This window comes from Mycteria americana, chromosome 3 (assembly GCF_035582795.1).
Source record: "Mycteria americana isolate JAX WOST 10 ecotype Jacksonville Zoo and Gardens chromosome 3, USCA_MyAme_1.0, whole genome shotgun sequence".
NCBI classification, from domain to species: domain Eukaryota; kingdom Metazoa; phylum Chordata; class Aves; order Ciconiiformes; family Ciconiidae; genus Mycteria; species Mycteria americana.
Genome location: NC_134367.1, coordinates 1,494,312 through 1,515,173, shown reverse-complemented (window position 1 = coordinate 1,515,173; position 20,862 = coordinate 1,494,312). Strand labels below are relative to the sequence as shown.

At 46.1% G+C, this 20,862-nt stretch overlaps 1 protein-coding gene across 2 annotated transcripts; it reads right to left on the bottom strand.

The window, feature by feature from the left end:
* Nucleotides 1-39: 39 nt before the first annotated feature.
* On the bottom strand, nucleotides 40-20,575 carry ESCO2 (establishment of sister chromatid cohesion N-acetyltransferase 2). Of its 2 annotated transcripts, none has more exons than XM_075497605.1 (11): nucleotides 20,352-20,575; nucleotides 17,885-17,953; nucleotides 15,310-16,318; nucleotides 12,762-12,852; nucleotides 9,810-9,870; nucleotides 5,767-5,896; nucleotides 3,885-4,016; nucleotides 3,477-3,566; nucleotides 2,872-3,015; nucleotides 2,282-2,463; nucleotides 40-1,152 (listed from the first exon to the last, which is right to left on the bottom strand). In XM_075497605.1, exons 2-11 carry the CDS (start codon nucleotides 17,935-17,937, stop codon nucleotides 1,014-1,016), a joined length of 2,031 nt encoding a protein of 676 aa, XP_075353720.1. In that variant the 5' UTR covers nucleotides 17,938-17,953; nucleotides 20,352-20,575; the 3' UTR covers nucleotides 40-1,013. The 2 variants fall into 2 exon arrangements, with proteins under 2 accessions (XP_075353720.1, XP_075353721.1); XM_075497606.1 differs by lacking the exon at nucleotides 20,352-20,575 and adding an exon at nucleotides 19,732-19,775.
* Nucleotides 20,576-20,862: the final 287 nt, after the last annotated feature.

Sequence of the window (20,862 nt, the reverse complement as noted above, 5' to 3'; positions counted from 1 at the left end):
TAAAAATACAGTTTGTTTTATTCCTTAATCTCACTATAGAAGTGGTGCTTTTTCTTTTCCTAAGGAGTGGGTGTGTGTCCCTGCCTGGTATGTGTAAGCTCTTGTGTCAAGTATTTGCGTTCTTGAGTTGGTTGGGGGCAAAAACCCCTGGGTAACAGAACGTTACCGAGGGAGAGCAGCTGCGAGCTCAAGGAGGAGGTTTCCTGACACAACAGGCTGTTACACAGAATCATACCACAGTAAAAGAGGGTTAAGAAAAAAAAACCAAACCACAAAACAGGTTTTTGGGGATTTTTTTAAAAAAAGCAACCTGCTGGTTGGGGAAATTCCTGCCCTCAGCTGGCTGGAGACAAAGCGGTTGCAACACATATTTCTCCTGCTCCCCTGCGCAGCCGCCGCTACCTTCTCCTCTGAACTCCTCAACTTAGGAGAGCGCTGGAAGCGTTCCCACATCTCTTCTGTCCACAGAAACAAGCTCAAGCAGCAGCATTCACACATTTTATTGAGCCCGCAACCCTCGTGACAGCTTGTCCTGCAGCACAACCCCGTGAGGGTTCCAGGCCTTATGCCCTGAGGGAAACCCTGCCACGAGTCAGTCATTTTAAGACATCTTATACTCCATGCGTAAATTTAGCAACTGCTTGTACTAAGGCTTCTACCCTGCCTTTTACAGGGCACACACCGCAGAGAGCTCAGAGTCAGGGGAGAAGACAGCCATCTTTATATTAATTAAACCTTTTTAAAGAAATTAAGTTACTTGTAATAAAATTTAGTTTCAGAAAAAAAGAAACCTACCTGAAATCCAAGCAAGGTTCCACAGCACACACTAAAACACAACACAACTCTGTACACAAAGTGACACATTCTCCCCCAGCTCGCTCTCAAGGGGAGGAAGAACTAGCGCTCAGCAGGAAAACAGCGTTTAGCTAGGCAACAACGCTTCAGTGTTAATTTAAACATCAAATTATTTTAGAGGATTTAAACAAACCTCAACTTGTAATAATCAAGTCGAATCAGTTGTTATAAATAAAATTGTAAACAAGGAAGTTCGGGGTTTGGCAGTATTTCATTGCAAACAGCTTGCCGTCCGGCGTCGGGTCGGAGAAGGCGATTTCATCGGTGCTCAGGTAGCAGCCGTACATGAAGGTGCTCCTGAAAGAGAGAGCACAGCTGTATCGGCGCATTGCAAACAGCCGGCTGCTTTATCCGACTCCTAAAACACATGGCCGGGGCGTTCCCCCCCAGCCCTCCTCCGTAGGGAGCTGTTATTGCTTCTGTCGCTTTGCTTTCAAACCAGAGAAGCTAGTTGCGAGATGCCAGTTTGCCCTCTTGGATTCTGGCGTAATCAGGAACCAGGAGGCATTTTAAAATTAGCAAGGAGGATAAATGTAAGACCGAATACAGGCGGAAAACCCCCAAATACAGTTTTACATGGAAACCCAGAGGTTTTGGTTAAATATCTTGGAGCAGTTCCCGAGTGAAGTCCCCCTCGGCTGTGCCAGGACTCTCGTGGGCACCCACAGGTCACCCGGGTCCAGCTGGCTCACATGTCCTGCGGGTTTGGAAGGTGTCACGGAGGTAGCGCGTCTGCTGCCACATCAACCGCTAACCACGGGAGGAAGTGGAGACCGAACACCGGCCGATGAATTTTCAAGAACACTGAGCTCCAGATACAATCATGTCTGATTACATAAAAATATATATACTCATATACTCCATATGTCTGTATTTGATAGACACGCAGCGAGCAGATATGACACAAAGATGGTCCGTGCTACTACAGGCTCACGGACTACCAAGCTCCCTCTCAAGGCAGTTTGTATTAACGGACGAGGGGAAGGTTTTAAGTCTTCCTCCCAGTTTGGTCTGAGCTTGAAAAGCTTGGAATTTCCTGCCTCAAGTGTTTGGGCCCATCAACTTGTCCAGTTAAAAAACAAACAAACAAAAAAGTAGAATATTTTTTTTCCCAACAAGCACAGTTTCTCTTGGAAAATCCAGTCTGCGTAGCTCTGCGTTCCAGCTATATCCAGCAGTTAACAGCTTGGCCCACACTCGTGTCAGACTTTCAATAAAAATATTACTCAAATATTAGATATACGTAGACTATCTGTCTGCTTGACGTCCTTCCACTATGAAGCGGGGATTTCAGACGTGCTTAACGATACAAATTTATCCCTTTCCGTAAGTTCCTTCTAAAAGCTTTTTGCTGCAATCATCATTTGCCCCCCCCCCCCCCAGGGATAAACCCCAGCTGGGTTCCCAGCTCCCCGCCGCTCCCTACCTGACCACATCCACCATGCGACGGGCGATGCCCTTCCTGCGCCTCAGGCCGAACACCCAGATCCTGCTGACGCCGCAGACGGCGGGCTCCGGCTTGGTGGAGCAGCACCAAGCCCGGTGGTGCTGCAGGGCATCCTGGCCGGGGGAGGGCACGGCTCCCGGCTCAGACAGCACCCGGAAAGCCTGCAGGGATGAGCAGAGGCAGCAAACTGCTCCTTCCCGACAGGACGCGGAGCCACGGACCTTCCCGTGCTCCCAGCCTCGCCTTCTGCCGTCTCCTACAGGGCAGGCCACCCCATAAACCAGCACCCAGACCAGGGTCAGGTGGAAGCTCGCTGCAGTACGAGCCGTGCAAACTCAACTAACTCCTGCCAGCAACACCTCACCCTGACAAAAGCACAAGCTTTTCCTTAATTTCTTTTTATTTGTTGTTTTTTTTGGGGTGGGTTTGTTCGGCTTTTTTTTATTTCGTTAGTTTTATTTTCCCCCCTCCTGTGCTAAGCCAGGATTTCCAATACACAGGCTTACAGGAACAGCCCCAGTTATTAGCCTGCAGTTTCACCCCCTCCCCATACAATTAATAACACGTACCTGCTTGATTGATTCAGCCACTAAGCACCCAACAATCATCTTCTCGTTGGACACGAACAAGTATATTTTAGTCTTGGCTGGGCAGCTCAGAGAAACTTGCTTAAATCCCAGTTCATTATCTACAATTTCTCGCACATCTTCTGCCTAAGAAAACAAAACCGGAGAGAGGTGTGTTAGGAATGAACACGCGCGCTCTTTGGTGTGAAAGCTGTCAGAAAGGGGACTCGTTCCCCCAAATAAGCCTGTGCTTACACAAGATCAGGCTCTAACTGTGTAGAGAACATTAAAGAACAGGCTCTCACTCGTGTCTTCATCCCTCTGCACCTCTTGCAGAGCACACCTGCCTCTCACCCCAGTCCTTGGGACGGAAAGGATCGGGTTATGTCGGTCATTTAAGAACCAGAGCTTCAGCGCAGGGAGCAGGGTTAGGATGTGTCAGGGTGGGTGTCCACAGCAACCCAGATTGCTGCCACAGCCCCACTCCGCTCTCCTGTTCGCCCCGTGCACTGGCAAGCGATGTATGATCACACACTGAGGTAGTTCTGGGAGCTGAGCCAGCAGAAAGCTAATCTACAATATAAACCCCAAAATAAACAAACATGTACCTTCTTGACGGCATACTTGGGGTCATTTGGAAGAATCAATACAATTTTCCCATCCCAGAACTCTGCCACAATCCGTTCTTTCTTCCAACCCTGCCACAGAGGGGAAAAAAAACCCAAACAAACAACAAGTTAGTGGTCTAGCAAGCGAGAGGAAGTGATTCAGTGCAGACTCTGGCAGCTGAAGCTGTAATCTGAACCCCCTCAGCCTTCAGGAATAAAGTCAAGTCACATTCATCAAACTGATGAAGGCAGACAGTTGCTGGAACTGCCTAACTTACACTTTAACCTCCCCTCTGGATGCCAAAACATTTGCCTGCAGCTGTCTCGACTTTGTACCTGGATATCACGCACCACTTCCCCCCCACCCCATCTTCTTCGGCTGAGCTGCGAGCGCAGCCATCGCCTTACCACGTATCTGAGTCCCTCGAGGAATCTCTCGTGGTGCTGGATGTGCTGGGCTTCATCCTCCGGGCTAGCGGCCGTGTAGATCATGCCGCACGACTTGCAAACTACAGCACCAAAATGCTTCTGACCGGCATCCTAGTGAGAAACAGAGCTAGCTAAGTGCTCTGAGGCTGTTCAAAACCCCGTTCGGTTTAAGGAGTGAGGTTGAGAATTGGTTCTAGTAACGATCATCAAAGATTTCACGTATTTCGTTTCATTTGAATTTGTGAAGACGAGGACAAGCTTTTGCTTATTGGCAGAATATTTAGAACTACACAGCATTAAATTAGCCAGGGAACACAATGAATGCATTATTTGGAACGAGCCTTGAAATAGATCAGCAACATCCTCACTGAGGAAACTACATAAAAAGAGCACCACAAAAACAAAAAACAAAAGGAAAACTGATGAGAAGTCTATACAGAGTTATGTAAAAATAAATAAATCTAAAAAGAAATAATAAATCTAATAAATCTAAAAAATAAATAAAAATTTTAAATATCATTTTTCTCTCTGATGAAAAGTCTATACAGAGTTATGTAAAAATAAATAAATCTAAAATGAAATAATAAATCTAATAAATCTAAAACCAAATAAATAAATTTAAAAAATTATCATTTTAATCTCTGTCAGTACACAGGGAGAGGAAGAGAAGGAACTGAATGCCAGTTGTGCAAGCAAACAGCAGATCGCTCTAAGTAGGGAGGGGAAGCGAAGCCTGGTTTGTTAAGGACTCATCTTATTTCCCTGCACTGGCTGCTACCGCAGCAGCTGCTTTCCCTTCCCCACGTCCCAGTTTGGGCTTCCCCCCCGTGTCACAGCACCCACAGTCTGTCCCTCGTGGGCTCAGCAGTCAGACAGCCAGCCGAGCCGTGCCAGGCAGGGTTGGAGCTCGCGGCTCGCCAGACTGCTGAGGACACGCTGCTGCTTTCCCCTCAGCGCAGGCACTCATCTGGCTTTCTCCCTTCCACAGGGACCAGTCTTCAAAACACTCAGAAATTTGTATCTGTGAGGTCTCAAAGTTGACAGAAATCATCCAAACGACTCAAAAGGTGCTAGAAAGGGCAGATCAGCAGACGAGAATGATCACATAAGCCCTGCTCCCTCAGGAAACAGGCTTGAAAAAGTCTGCATGTCACCAAGTGAGAACAAATGGTTTCCTAAAAAATTACTCATCGCTAAGGGCGTATTTTCTGGAAACACATACGGGTGATGGCTACATGACAGGCGAGCCTCCATAACACCGTCTGGCCTCCTCCTGCTCCAAGATCAGTACTCCACGCTGAAGGGCAACAGCGGGAAGGCAAACGTGGAGCTACCGAAGAGGCACCCGCTCGTTAACAGAGCGAGCTCCGTTCGGGCTCAGCTCTCGGTCGCACATTCCTGCTCCCGTGCTGCCCTGGCTCACGTTTGCCGCTGTGGTTGCAGTGCTGCGCTGACCCTGCTCACACAGCGGGCCAGGAAGCTGTGGGAAAGGAAAATTATCCGGCCAAATTCACTCCTATAGCATCCATACAGGCTTGGCCGAGTTTCTTTTTGGGTTGTTTGTTGGGTTTATTTTTTTTTTTTTTTTTTTTACTATTACGTTCCATAAATCTCTTTCGAATTCTAAAATGTAATGAAGCGCTAGTCCCAGGGAAACCCTAACAACCTGTTTCCTAGCTACTACCCTGTCCTCGCCTAGTGCTAAGTATGTTAATCACTGCCCTGTTACGGTCATGCAGCGTGGCTGGTTTGAGGTTTAAACGCAAGGAAATCTACTTATGGGTTAGCCTCAAGATATATTTCTCGTTTCCTCACCGCCAAGCCACCCTGAGGACCCAGCGCACCCCGCGGGGAACCTTACAATGATCATCTGATCACTGGAGCGCTTGCAGAGCTCTTTCGTCTTCTTGCTTTTCTGCGAGGTGTGAGATGTTTTTGCAGGTGGGCTGGACCCAAACGGAGAAGTCAGTTCATCCAGCGTAGCCTGCGTCCTGAAAATCATTTCAGAGAGATGAAAATTAGTCACTGCAGACAACAGTTAACGTTACATGTGGGGTACTAGGGCAGGGTAGTGACACTCCAAACTAAGCCAGGCACAGCAAAGCTTGTGACAGCTGCGGTACTGGCTCCTCTGGGGGAGGGAGGGAGGGAAGGAGAGGGGCTCTAGGAAGAGCCACAATTGCATCAGAAGTTAAATAACTCTTGATTAAGCACCTCTCCCACCTCCACAGCCATCCTATTTCCAGCCTATTGGGAATTCAGCAGCTCCTTGAACAATCAAAGGGATACACAACAAACTGAGAGGCAGAGGGCCAGGTCCATGAAGTATGGAAACCATGGGTGAAGAAATAGGTGCCCAAGTCCAGCAGCTCTCTCCTCAAACCGCTGCTTACGTGCCTCTAGACATCCAAAACGCTCCTGCGCAGGCTCAGAGTTTTGCAGCAGCAAGCTGCTCAGCTCTGGCCATCTTGCACCCGAGCCTCACTGGGATCCAAAAAACCAAAAGTCTCACCTCAACAGTCCCACAGACATGCTCCTAACTTGTTTAATCTGTGCATAACACTACAGCTATGATCACGCGCTTAAAACACGTCTACCCTTCGACGGGTTGAGGAGGCCTGTGGGTTTGTGAAGTCCCCAGCGGATCGAAGGGCTTGGGGAGATGAACACGGGGAGATGAACACGGGGAGATGCACACGGGGAGATGTGGCTGTGGTACCTGGGAACACCAGCACAGCTGGCAGAGGGAGCACGTGCCTCGCTGCGTGACCGCGCTGCAACCCACAGTACCACGGCTTGGCCTGAGCAGCTCAGGGATCCGTGCCAGACTTCTGGACAGTGTGATAGTCGGCAAGGATACAGGTCCTAGCCTGCCAGACTCAGCAAGGGAAGCAGCATCATCTGAAATCATCTTACAAAGCTTCAAGCGTTCCCGTTTTGTGAGGAAAGCTGACTGTAGAGCGCACATCGCATCAGCACCACTCTCCCCTCGAGGGGGAAAAAAAAGGAAGAAAATGAAAAATTGAACTCCAGTAACCTACGAACCATTTCATCTAGGATTTGATCAAGGTGTACAAGAATTTGTGACAAGGTTTTGGCTGAGAATCACCACAGCTTGGTCTCAAGCCCACACTCCATCTGCCCCTGGGGTCCCAAGATGGCTTCCCCACAGAGTCACTGCTTGACCAGCACAAGTCCCAGCCCCTCACGCCAACACCACCTTCAGAGCAGGGGATCGGCAGCAGCTCCGGAAAAACCCTTGGTGCTGGGGCTAAGCTCTCCTCTGCCACCTAGCAGGGACAGCTTCCCAAAGAGGGGAGCAGACTGAAGCAAGGCTAAGAGGAATTTTTCATATTCAGATCCAGACATGGAGGCTTTATATGAATTTTTAAGCTTACAACGTGGGCTTCAGCTACAGGGAAGCACGTTGTTAGGGGTGTTAATAATTGCGCAGCTTTTCTAACCTACCTTTAGACTTCCCTACGTGAGGTGGCATTTCTTAAGCAATCTTAAAGTGGGAAATTGTAACTATTGTGCAGTGAACCTTAACATGGAACTAATTTAGAGAGACACCAAACAATTTTATAGATTTGGATACTAAGCAGAAATTCCAAAGCAGAGACTTCATGTAGGAAAAGCTTGTCCTCATCAGCTTCCCAAGAGACAACTGCAAATCCAAGACTGATTTTCAGTTAATCACAAACACCAGGATTTCCACACATTCCAGGGTTCCACTTGCACCACGGAATGCAGTTGAAAAGCCACATGAGGAAGCAAAGCAAATACTGCAATCAGATCTCTCTTTCAACACTTCTGTGGCAGAGGACTACAGTAGCACGACAAATCTTGGAAGGTTTATTTTGGCTCCTTTAGGAGCAACTTTAAGTGGGGTTTTTTTTTATGGTCACAACAAACTGCTCAGAATTGTTAACAAAATGCATCAAGACGTTGATTCAATATGGGAGAGGGATTAGTAGCTCTGGTTCTTGAGTGGGAGAAAAGTGTAATTCCACTAGAGGTCTACGAGTACGGCAGCAAATTAGTTGAAGAAAGCAGCTAATCAGAAGCACGGACATCAGGTAGCACAATTACGCCTTGCGAGTAAAGAGTCCCAGTGCCTGCAAGTAATTTAGCAAGATCATGGTTTTTACAGAATCAAAAAAGCAAACTTCACACGCTTGTGCTTCATTTCCCTCACACTAACTATCAAAAAAATCACCCAGCAGACTTATGAAAGACCCACTCAGGTAAGCATGGAAAAGTGGAAGAGGAGCAGGTGCTTCCATTAATCCTTTTCACCCATTTTTATTGTTAGAACTTTGGTCTCGTCTTCGACACCTAGATCAAAACTTCTGAGCATGCCGCTACCTAATACTACTTACTAAAATTCCTCAAGTTAAAAAAAAAAAAGTGTAATACAAACCACACCCAACCAGTGCAGTTACTTTGCGCTTCAGGTGATTTCTGTATAGCACACAGATATTTCTCGGAGTGCTAACAGTGAAGATGTTGGTCAATGTTAGCCACGTCCCTGTAATATCTCCAAAAGCATATCACAAGAAGAGTTGCTATAGAAAAGCAATGAACCCGATGGCAGAGAGAGATCAGTTTGACACTAAATTTAAAGAACACGGGTATTCTACAACACCAGCACAAGGCAGGTAAACAAGCTTTCCGAAATCTTTAGCTCCGTACAACTTTAATAAGCCAGCACCTTCCCAAAAAGTGAGTCATTTTGACAGTTTAAGAATTAATACTGTTGGTTTAACTGGTAAATGAGGTCGAGCACGACAGAGACAGAGAAGCTGCCAGTTCCTGCAAAAGCCACAGACTGGCCGGAGCGGAGTTACTGACCTGCCCTGTCAGCCTTTCCAGCGTTACTCAACAAGGGACCCGCAGTTTAACTGGCCCAGTGAAATGTCAAGTCGAATTTTCACACGCTGTAGCTGATGTACACAACCTTAGCTCAAAAGGTTGCTTGCAACACAGAATTGCTTCAAACATGGCAAGAATGCCCACGCCAGAGGCATCGCTGCCATGCTGGGTGGTGGTGTAGGTGTAGTAAACTCATGAACACACATGTTTGCCATCTACAGTGCAGACTTAAACGTATGTAGAGAAACCCACACCATTTATTAGACTCTAGTGAGGGACAGCAACACCTCCCGGCTCATCGTATGGCCAGCAGGCAATGTTATACTGTGCCACTGCACTTGCCAAACTGTCCAAGTAAAGACAATTCATTTTGACAACTCTGGTACCAACTCGGAGTTCGTAGTTAAGTGCTGCTGAGGGTCTCTGGCTGACGGGAGGTGCAGGTCCCTGATGAAGGGCCAGTAGAGAGACTGAAAACTTCTGCACATTATGGACACTCCAGATACGGAGATACAGAACAGACAGAAGTAGGATAAATAAAGAAAAACCCCTCTACAGGGCCCAAACACCACCAAGGCTGTGCCATTCTTGGTGATGAACATATCCTGAAACAGTCCCCCTTGTTCTAATGATTTTATCATTAGCAACAGCCAAGAGAAAACCATTATTTCCTTTTTAGTTCAAAAAGTAAAGCCCATCAACTCAATAATATGTACAAATTCACAAGTAAAATGTACTACAGGCAGTAAGCAAATGTGTATTTCCTAATTCACAGGCTAGAATCCCCCTAAACCAACATAAATTTAATCTTTCATCTTCTCTTTTTTAAAACAAACAAACAAACAAACAAGCCCCCCACAAACAAACCCAAAATACCCTCAGACTCCCAAACCTCACAAGGATTGGGAGAAAGCTAAGCTATTGTTTTTAGAACTAGTATCATTTTCTTTAAAAAAAAAAAAAAAAAACACGATTCTCCAGCTACGACACCTCTGATCACATTTGGAGAGTTAGCAAAGATTAACCTACCTTTTCTTGCTGGTAGGGGGTGCGCTGAAAATGGGGTAGACGACAGCATTTGAAGGAGATGCTGGAAGAGATGAGTGAAGTTACTGTGGTTTAGAATCCTTTTTAGCTGCAGCACACATCAATACAGGGAAACAGAAATCTGAACACCAATGAGACTTCAAAAACGACACGCAACAGTGAAACTGAACTCTATAGACAAGAGCTTATAAGAGTACCAGAAGCTGTTGATGCTGCAGGATATAAAGGTTATGTCCATGCGTGGTATCCAGCCATAATTACCTTCAATCCACTGAAGTGACATTGATCAGGCTAACTGGTGCTTTCCCTTCTCACATTGGAATCATGAAGAATTATATCAAGCAGAAATTTCTGCTGCAGCAGTTTAGTGTTTCCTTGGCTATTATTTAAGGAGTGTTAATCAAGCAGAGCTTTCTCCGTTTTCCATTATTTTGGCTGAGGCAGCCTGAACCCTTAGCTTCTTCATCCTACAGAAGCTGGGAAATTACATAGCTTCTTCATCCTAGAGAAGCTGGGAAACAACAGGCTCAGCACTAGGTTACAGCACACAAGCTGCAAGGTTTAGGATACCTTAGAAAAGGCTTTGGTAAGTAAAACCAAGCAAATTGTTAGTTAGGAATACATTTTCCCTCAAATGTAAAAAGTTTTAGGTACTAGACTGCTTTATGCTCTCATATTTTGACTGCATTGACAAATAGAGACTTCTTTGGAGTTACAGAAACATAGTAAAGTACATAAGCAGAAAAACAGCCCTAACAGCCTCCAAAAAACATACCATGAAGATGAACCAGTTGTTTCTAGGGAACAGGACACAATTAAAAAAGTCTCTTGTTAACATCAGTAGTGGAAAAGATCGTGAGGAGTCATGAAGACGACAATAATAAACAATAAAAAGCCTACGGCTTCCTAGAAATGCAGGATCTTAGAGCGCCAAGACACTTCTCGGGAAAAGCCCCAGCAGGCAAATAATGTCAGGCAGTCTTTGGGAATGTGATGGCAACAGCTTCATAAACAGGTGGAAAACACAGCAAGAGGAGTCTTTTATACAGAGCTGGAGACAGCAGAAAGAAAAGCATGCCACTCCTCAGAACAAGAAGAGGAGGCACAGCAGAGAAAGGGTGACCTTCAAGAAAACAGACTTCCCTAAGTTCCAAAAGTGGATAAATAAGTTCCCATGTGAAGCAAGACTAAAGGAGCACTGGCAATTTCTTCAAGAAACAGATTAAGACCAGATGTGCCAGAAAGAAGTGGAGGAAGAGACAAACACGGCTAAATCATTACTTTTTCTCTCACTGGAAACTCAAGGAATCACAATGGGAATAGAAACCAGGGGAAAGCAGAGCAGCAACGTGAAGGACAAAGTTGAAGGCCAAATGCCAAATTGCAAAGTGAGCTCTACCTGGCAAGGCCACCGTAACCAGGAGAGCATCCTGTAACAGCAAGAGGAAAACCCAAAAGTTTCTGCTACCAAGAGAGAAGGAAACACTAAAACCAGATCACAAAACATTTAGTGCCGTTTTATTTCAGTCATCGATAAAAGAATTAGTTGTGATGAGATCGTGAGCACAATTAAGACACAAAGGAGATACCAACCTCCACAGCTGGGGAAAGATGGTGGGGAAACACTCAGCTCAATTAGACCTTTTCAGACTAGCAAGGGTTGAATTAACGCAGGGCTGCTGAGGCTAGAATAGTGAATGCAGCCTATTTTTAAGAGGGAAAAATGGAGAAACCAGGAAGTTCAGATAAAATAACATGACCTCAACTTCTGCAAACATACTGGCACATGTTAGTGCATACTTGGAAGATGAGACAGCAGGTAGAGGCCAACACGTTATTTTGCTTTAATAAAATAATATTTAAGCAACGTGTTTTCTTTTTGTTAGCCCTTGTTATTCCCGAGAGGAAAAATAATAAGTGTCTTAAAATGAATATATAACTTCTGAAAATTCCCTTGCGTTAGGAGGGAAATACAGTCTCTGTAAGGCAACCATGAGAAAAGGGGCAAAGTTAACTGTGGAAAAAAAAATACCATATTCAAATAATTATTGTTAATAATTCACTGCTGAAACAAAAAGTACAGAGCAGATTTTCCTCAGTGACCATCAGGAGTAAAAAATAATATATGCTTATAACTTCGTAGATAATAGCTAGCATATAGGGGCATTTAAGAGTTTAACTGAAAAAGCATTTGTACATTGAAAATGAGCAGAAACAAAATAGATTGAAATAAGGATAAGGGGAACCACTACACTTAACAACAAGCCGGGGCAAAGTAAGAGATAGGGATCAACCCTCTGGGCAGCAGCTGCGTGTAAAACACTTAGGTTACCGTCTGCCTCAGACCAAAGGCATCTCACAAACATAAAGTTTCCTGTGGAAATGTATGCGTGTGAAACGTATTAATTACTCCTTTCCTGCTAATTAGTGCTGGTAAGGCTCAGGTGCAGTTCTGTTTGGGAGTACTACACCAGCAAAGACATGGCTCAGTCCGGAGAAAATAAATAAATGAAAAAGATGCCTAAAAAAAAATAATCAAGATTTAAAGAGGAAAGCTGAAAGAATCAGGGTAATAGTCCAAGGAGAAAAGAATGGGGAAAAACCTAATAGTAGGATTCAAATACAGCAGTTTCCCACATCTTACTGGGAATGGGCTATGTAGTAAAGCAAAGAGGAAAGACAGCTTAGACATCAGGATGAAAACAATTTACATATTGCTTAACATTAAACCAGATTTGTCAGGGAGACAGCAGAATCTCCATCGTTACCGTCCAGCTTACTGAAACACTAAGTTATAGGACAACATGGGAATCCAGCAGAGTTGATCCTGCTGGGGAAAAGCAGGTAACCGAAGAGACTGTCTCAAAGTCTCTTCTGCCTCATTTTCCTCCAGCATCAAAAGTCATAGACCAAGAGATGTATAATCCAACTTACCTCGCTTATTCACCTTACGCGGAGACTGGCTCGAAGGAATAATGCAATCATCTGACTCGCAGGTTGTAGAAGAACTGATTTCATCAACATCCTATAAATTAAAACAATTTTTTTAGGGCAAAAAAGAAAACTCTCCAGTTGATTAAGTTCTCAGACAGCAGCTACAGAACCACATATAGTTCGAGTGACCTTCATAATGAGCATTAATCGATTATGAAGTGTTACCAACGGTTGCCTCTTCCAATAACAAAACGCGGTCTTAGCAGGCGACCCCTCTCACCGTTATTAAAGTTCCACCTGAATGCCAAATTTGAAAATGTTGCTGAAAACGTTGCACCCCAGGACTAAGGAAAAACTCCATTTCCTGCAGGTCGCTCACAGCCTTAAGGAATACCATCAGCATTTCTCACCTGCCTGCCTTTGGCTACTGTAAGACCAAGTTCCTGACAAAAAATTATCCTGGGTTTTGATTCTTAACACCTACTTATGCCCCTGCTTTTGCTTTAGTGCAGGATGTGGGTTTTTTTTTTCGTTTGTTGTTAAGTAAATCTTAACTGCAGAGGTTTGTAGCATTTCTTCAGCTTTGCGTTTCTGGGACTCGGCTTCATTCTCTGTCTACAGCTACGCATCTTCACAGCTTTTGGAAGCCTCTCGCAAATGTTCTGTAAAAATGAAACTTTGCCAAATTGATTTTTGCCTTGAAATCTGCTCTTTTTGTATATGACAGTGTATTTTTTCCCCATCTCATGAGGAACCCTAGATAGTCACCAGGTAAAGCAACCGGCTGTAACCGAATCTGAGACTAGATCAAGGCCAAACTTGATCTGTATTCAGTTTGCAGTCATGAAGTTCCATTTTCAAACCCTCCATGCTTCTGGTTAACCTCTGAGAGTTTGCCAACACAAAAAACTGCCATCACAGCAGAATCAAATGCTTTCAAGTTTGGGGTTTTTTTGTTTTTGTTTTTTACTGCACGTGCAAGATTAGGTTGCACAAGCTAACATTTGTGTTTTATTAATGCTGCATTGTAAAAACATATGGACCATCAAGTCAGGAATGTGAGAGAGATACTAAAACAGTGCAGGTGAACAAAGGAGGCAATAAACTGTCCTTTAGTGAACCGACACAGGAATATAAAACACATTAGCCCTATAAAAACAGCTTCCCATCTTGTTCACTGCTTCCTTTCAATGCCTAGGATAAAATACTAGGGTAGTATTCCAGTGGCTTTTCCTCCTTTCCTACATTTCAGATGCCAGAATGCAACAGCAAAATAGGACATGAAGTGTCATGAAATAGTTTGCAAACCTGTTCCGAATTGGTACGTTACTGCTGCACTCGTTCCATTGCCACCCTGACCTTACACACCGAAGCCCTGCATTAGAAAGCAAAATCCACGTCCCAAGCTAAACAATTCTCTAGCAAATCATAAAATTAAAAGTGAGGTCTGGCAAGCATTAACAGGTTGGGAATAAGTGAGGCTCAGTGTAAAGTTTAAACATTCCAGCACTGCTAAACATATTTGGAAAGAATCAAATGTGTGTTTAAAAATATCAACCAAACCAACACTTTTCTATCACCAGGAGTATTCACTGCTAAGGGAGCAACAGATAAAAATTGCTTATATCTCTTCAGTGATGTACAAAAAGGTCACGGTTCTTCAAACACAGACCAGCTCACGAAACACACTGGTGGTTTGTTAAAGCATGAGAACCCGGGGCTTAGTCTCACTTCCTTGGAGAAGGGAGCTGCAGAACTAGCACACATCGTTCCTGCTGAGAAAATAATCGCTAAAAAGATAATCCCAGACCAGACCAAAGCCTGCTAGCGCTGCCCAAATTACAGCACAGGCTGTACCAGCAAGCAGCATCTTGTGACCCAGGAGAAATCTCTATAATAAAGACACTCTAGAAACAATTTTGCTTTCTCTGTCCAATAACTGGCCAAGAAGCACATGGCTGGGGAAAAACGAGAAAGGCTTCAAGGAGCACAGCAGCAGAACCCTTGAGAAGCACCTCCTTCCTCCATCTTTGAGCAGGTAACGTTTTGAAGATGGACACGTTATCTCAGGAGAACGCCCACGATGCGGGCTCACGACCTCCCACAATACTCAGCAAGGTCAGACTTGGCATTTGTTACATTTATTAAAGCAGAAGGGGGGGGGAGAAGAGAGAGACATTTGAAAACTTATTTTTCAGCTTTGCCCTTTATCATGGAAAAAAAAATAAAAAGATACATCTTGTCTTTTGCAAAAACATGGTGCAGAAAGCTTTCCTTTCAGCCCTCATAAATGGAATATTTCACCACAACAGAGAGCTAGCGACAGACAGGGATGCTGACAAGAACTTCCTGAAAGTTTACCACAGTTTTCCACCTTCAGAAGGCAGGAATAAATCTGTGAAAGTTTTCCTAGGCAAAATCCACCAACATATCTAAATAAACATCCTATGTCCGAATAACTGGAGCCTCTGTTACTTCCAGCTTGCTCAGCAAGCTCTGTGCGTGTCACCTGAACGCCTCTGCGGGTGCTGGTGACACCTCTACTTACCGCGTTCTCTGCATTGCTGTCTCCTGCGGCTGCAGACTTGGAAGTACAAAACGGACCAGAGGCGCTTCCGCTTTTCTGTGGAGGTGTTTTTCCTCCACATGCCAAATCTCTCTCTTGCTTTGCACAGCTTGTAAAGTCCTCCCTGTTTTCATTTTCCTTCTTCTGAGGCACAGAAATACTTCTCAATACACCACCTGCCTCACGAATGTTGTTTCTGTCAGCTGAATTAGACTTTGTAGTTGTCGGTGGTCCAGGCTGATCGTTTTCTTGCAGGGATTTGGGGAGACCCTGGAGAGACTTAGTGTCTACTACTGGTTTTTTAGAGTGCGATTTCTTCCTGGCAGAAAAGAACGCTGCTCCCATCTGGAGTTTCAGGGCTGGCTTAACTGTCATGCTTAGGACTCTGAAGGGTGAATCCATCTTCTTTTTAATTAGGCAATTCGCATTCTCTTTCTCCACACTGGATTTTCCCGCTGGTATCTCTCCCTTTGCCTTCTTAAGAGTTTTGGGGACAGTTTTGCCATGCTTGGAGTTGCTTGCGTGCTTGGTTGGCTTCAAGCTTCTGTTCCTGCTCAAGTTCACATTGTTCATCTTCTCAGTCCTGCTGGCAGCTGGGAGATTTTCATCCCTGTCCCTCTCACGCAAAGGATGGCTCTCGTTCAGTCGTTTCCTCTCGAGAGGAGTAAGGTATCGCTTTTCCTTGCTATAAAAAGACACCGCAGGCACGAGGGGCTTGTACGAGGAAGCGGCCTTTGGGGATAATTTCCCTGAGGACTCCCTCTGCACAGCTGTGGGAACACTGGCTGCCTGAAGGGGTGAAATATCCAGCCTCCCCGGCAGCACAGGCTTCACCGAGACAGCCTCATTTTCTTTCATCTCATCGCTGGAGCTAGACGACCATTTTATTTGAGAAGCAAACCAATTATTTCTTGATTTCTTGAGTGGAGGCAGACCTTCAGCAAAGCCTATCATCATTTTTTTCACAGGAGTCTCACAGGCTAAGGATGAACTGTAAAAATAATTACGGAGCAAAACATCACATATACTACTGAAAGCTTTTCAATTATTGTTTTACTTAAATAACACTTAATTTTCACTCAGCCTAGTTGCCTGTACTGGTATATGCCTTGGAACAAATACAAATATCAAATACCAGAATATAATATACAAATATCAAAAGGCCTAAGACGGTCTCACCATTCTCCACATTTTTTGTTGTTTTTCTTTTAAACAGCAAATCTGTTTTCCTGCCTGAACTTGTTAAAGCACCTGGGAACAACAGTCATTCTACTTTCTGGAATGCTGCTGACAGGATCACCACTATTCATGATTAAGGAGAAAAAAGAAAAAAAAAAAGTTTTATTTGTTTCAGGCCAACTTTGTCAACTCAGATTCGTGCCTCTGAAAAAGCTTGTACATCCCCCAGCCCCATACGTAAGACTGATAATGCTGGGGGGGATCTCACAATATTTTACGCCAGCTTCTGAAAGGCACGCACTGAAATCTCACCCCGACAGCTATTTCAGAATCTAAAACCTCATCAGTAAATCACCAATAGCTTCTACTGCCCAAAAGGAGATGTACATTGATATTCAGCCGTTCCTGGCTGTAACGTATTTGGCACACAACACGGCGAGGCGTTTCCTCAGGGAGTATTTACACTCCGTCTCAAGAATTTGTCCTTCCAATTCAGATGTCAAACTTCACTCTTGGTCTCCCCCCCTCCAGAAATATTTTTGAGGGGGAAGTACAGGGCAAGCATGAGAAAAATCTGTTCAGCTGGTAGAGTTACGGAAGAATGAGAAACAAGCTGTTCTTTCGGATTTAAAGCTCAGCTTTTTGTTCACAGCCAGTGGCTTCTCCTCCGCTAGATTTAGGAAAAAAAAAAATCTATAATTTTTTAGGTGCACATAAGAAAGGAACTATTTTTCTATTAACACTAGAAGACTGTTCAGATAATTTGTGCAGACCTCAGTATTTCTGTACTGTATATCAAAGTCTTTCCAAATGGGAAAGAATAAGGCTTTACCACAAAGAAATGCAAACATCAGGGATTTTATTCCTTAAGTTTCTAAACAATCAGGTTTTAGGTTTCTACTGGTTTTGTGACCTACTCAGAGCTAGGTCTGTGCATGAACATCATGCACAGGGATATGCACTTGACAGAGGTGACTGCCAAAACAAGATACCTTTCTTTTACTAAAAGAAAAAAAAAATGCGCTAATGCAAACTAATGCAACCTACTAACGTGGGCCTGCAAAGTGTCAGGTCCGTGTAACGGCTCTTCTCATTTCTAATTCTGTGCTATGCTACAGATTGAAGATCATTTTTAGCTTTGGTTTCCCTATATATTAGATGAAATCTCTCAAGATGCTCAGTACAATCCAAAAATGATACCAGTCACTGAATAATAAACATGGGGTGATGCTACCTGTGTCTCAGAACCACTTTAATATTTTTTTCCACTTTACATTAAAAGCTCTCAAGGATTTTAAACATCTGTTTTGTTCTACATGCAGCAATTAAGTTGGTTTTATAGAAAAAAAAAAAAAAATCTATGGAAAAGTTAACGTACCCATCGGTATCGGTAGAACTACGGCTCCTTTTCTGTGGGGTAATAGCTGCCATGTCTTCACCAAAGTGCCTAGAAGAACACATTTTTAATAGCCCGAAATAGGTTTCCAGTTAAAAAACAAAAACAACTAAATAAAGAAGGAAGAGAAGGTGGGGGACTGGGAAGAAAACACTGAGTGGAAGCAGTTCAGGCATGACAGAGACTAGAACAACACCAGGCTGCGTTTCAGTTGAGCGTAAGCCATAAAAAAAGCGCATGCAGAAAGGATCTTCCAGGTCAAGTCCGATTCTGTCATCATGGACAAACGCATCCTAAAGTCCCTGCTCTAAAATGGAGTCGGATAATTCAGAAACGAGTTTTACTTTCTGTCTCTCACATTCCTCTCACAAAGCTCATTCCAGACCTCACTAACGTGGTTCCTAGAAACCTGCTTGCTCCTGCCGACATTCATGGTCAGTTTATTCCTGTGAGGATTTCATGGTGGCATTTACCTTCCGGCCGAGACAGCTCTTTACCCAACAGACTTTTAGAGTTTCTCTCTGAGCTCCCTTCTTGCTAAATACCATAAACCACGCTTTTTTAGCTTTCATTGACACAGTAGCCATTTAAACCAGTTTAAACACTCGACACTGTTTGTTCCATCTCTTCCAGTTCAAGATAATGATCGTACAACATTCGCTTTTGTGTTATGTGGCCTTTCACTACTGAAATTCCAGACTAAATAAATATCCTGTATCCAAGAGAACTAATAATAAATATGTATAAACTGCTAGAACGCCACAAAGAATAATTTATTCAATAATCTGCCAGCAGGGGGAAGTTCCTCCTAACCCGTCCGCATTCATGCATTGCTGGTTTTGGGGAAGCAGTGGCTGATGACAGCCCAGACGCCACAAGATGTTGTCGAGCCCAGAACCACCCAGGACACAAGTGGTGGCAAGGGATCGAGCCAGGAGCTGCATAACTGCAGCAGGAGTTGTACAACCTCAGTGCAGAGCAGTGCTGGCAGAGGGGAACTTCAAGAGAGGGCAGGCAATACCTTAGAGGCACAGGGCAACAATAACAAGGCTGCAGGTACCTGGGAAATCAGATATCGGGTGCAGATGAAAGGGAGAGGATAAGGCAAGAACACAGAGTTGGCAGGAGAGTGGAGGTGTGGGGGGAGCAATCCTTAGAACTTGCACTAGTAACCTCAGGATCCCATCGACAGTTCCCTGCAGAGCAGCTCTGCGCTGCCGGCCCCAGCCACCCACACCCCTTCCCAAAATGTTCACAGCCCGGCTCCCAGCCAGCCTCTCACCCCAGAAGCCCCGCACCTCACTATCGCATCAGACCTTCATCCCAGCACCCCTCACACCCCACAGGCACCCTGCACCCTACTGGAGCACAGCCCCTTTTACCCCAGCACCTCACACCTCTCCCACCCCCCAGGACCTAACCAAAGCGCCCCACACCCCCCAGCAGCCCCCTCCCCGCACCTGATCCAGCACCAGGGCCTGGCCCCACGCTGCCCCCCCCACCCCCACACCACCCCGGTCCCCCATCACACCTGCACCGGTATGTGGGGCCTGCTGCACCTCAGCACCGCACCAAGCCCCCAGGTCGAGGCCCCACAGCCCTCACACACACCCACGCCAGGCCCTGGGCCCAGCGACTCCCCCCTCAGCCCACACAGCCACCTCAGAACCGCACCAGGCCCTGACACCGCACCCCTCGTTCCCCCTAACACAAGCCCTGCGCCTCGACACGACGCCAAACCCTGACCCCGGCCCCCACACGCACCTCAGCACCCTCCGAGCACCCAGCACCCTCCGAGCCCCCGGCCCAGCCCGGCCGCGCTCCCTCACCTCAGCGCCAGCGCCGCCGCCACCGCTCCCGCGCCTTCGAACCCGCGCGCCTTCTCCCGCCCGCCCGCCTTCCTCTTCCTATTGGCCGAGCTTCTCGTCACTCACATATAGTCCATCGCCATTCGCCTAACTACGGCGCGCCGTTTTGCACCCGCCCTAACCCGTTTTCCAGCCAATCAGAAGGCAGAGCTCGTCACACCCCCCCGTCTCCTCCCAGAGAGACTCCAACTCCCAGCGTGCTTCGCGAGCGCAGAGCCGCCTCCGCGTTGCGGGGACGCGCGGGGGCTGATGGGAGTTGTAGTCCGTGCTCCGTGCAGCGAGGGCGCGGGGGGCTCAAGGAGGGGGACTTCGGCATGTGAAGGGACGGAGTGAATTGAGAGGCGTTTGCAAAGGTTAAGGGGGCGGTTACGGGGGTGGCCAGCAGTGCTTTTGCTTTTAAATGGGCCATCAGGGCCCTGCTGTGAAGAGCACCCTCCATAAACGAGGGTCACTTGCAACTGAAAAGCAAAACCCCGCAGCCTGGAACAAGCCGGGAGGCACGAAAATGGGCTGGGTGCGACAGCGAAGCATTTCCATTGCCCTGGGCTACGCAGTGTGCTGTGAATCCACCTGCAGCAGACCTTGTCTCTCCTCCCGCCTGGTGAAGGGGTAAACTGATCTGAAACTCCGCTCCTCGGCCTCTGCCCGTGGCCTTTGCTCCGGTGTCAAAACCGCTTCCCTCCGTGAAACCCCGGTGAGGCCGCTGCGGCCTGAGGGGGCCTGTGAGGGGTCACAGGGCGGCGGCAGCTCCACGGAGGCTCCTCGCTGAGGTCCTCCCGTGGCCTCCAGGCATACTCCCAAGGCCATTTACGCGTATCCAGAAAAAAAAAATTAAAAATAAAATAAAATAAAATAAAATAAAATAAAATAAAATAAAATAAAATAAGCTGTGCTAGGGCTCCCAGCGCTCACACACACACTGCGCTGGAGGAGCTTCGCGCATGCGCACACGGCCGGGGGGGGGGGGGGGAAGCACCTCCCTGCAGGTCTGCGCATGCGCAACATGGTGTGCCAGCACCGCTGGACCGGCAGACGCATGCGCAAGACTCCCTGTGCCGTCGCCTCCCGGGAGTTAGGCGCATGCGCAACGCT

What these genes read in the sequence shown, in the direction of transcription:
- ESCO2 (XM_075497605.1), bottom strand. Translation starts at nt 17,937, where the DNA reads ATGGCAGCTATTACCCCACAGAAAAGGAGCCGTAGTTCTACCGATACC. An exon ending in CCAGTGATCAGATGATCATT is followed by an intron (nt 4,017 to 5,766) that starts GTAAGGTTCCCC and finishes GTTTCTCACTAG; the next exon opens with GATGCCGGTCAGAAGCATTT. An exon ending in TGGCTGAATCAATCAAGCAG is followed by an intron (nt 2,464 to 2,871) that starts GTACGTGTTATT and finishes TCATCCCTGCAG; the next exon opens with GCTTTCCGGGTGCTGTCTGA.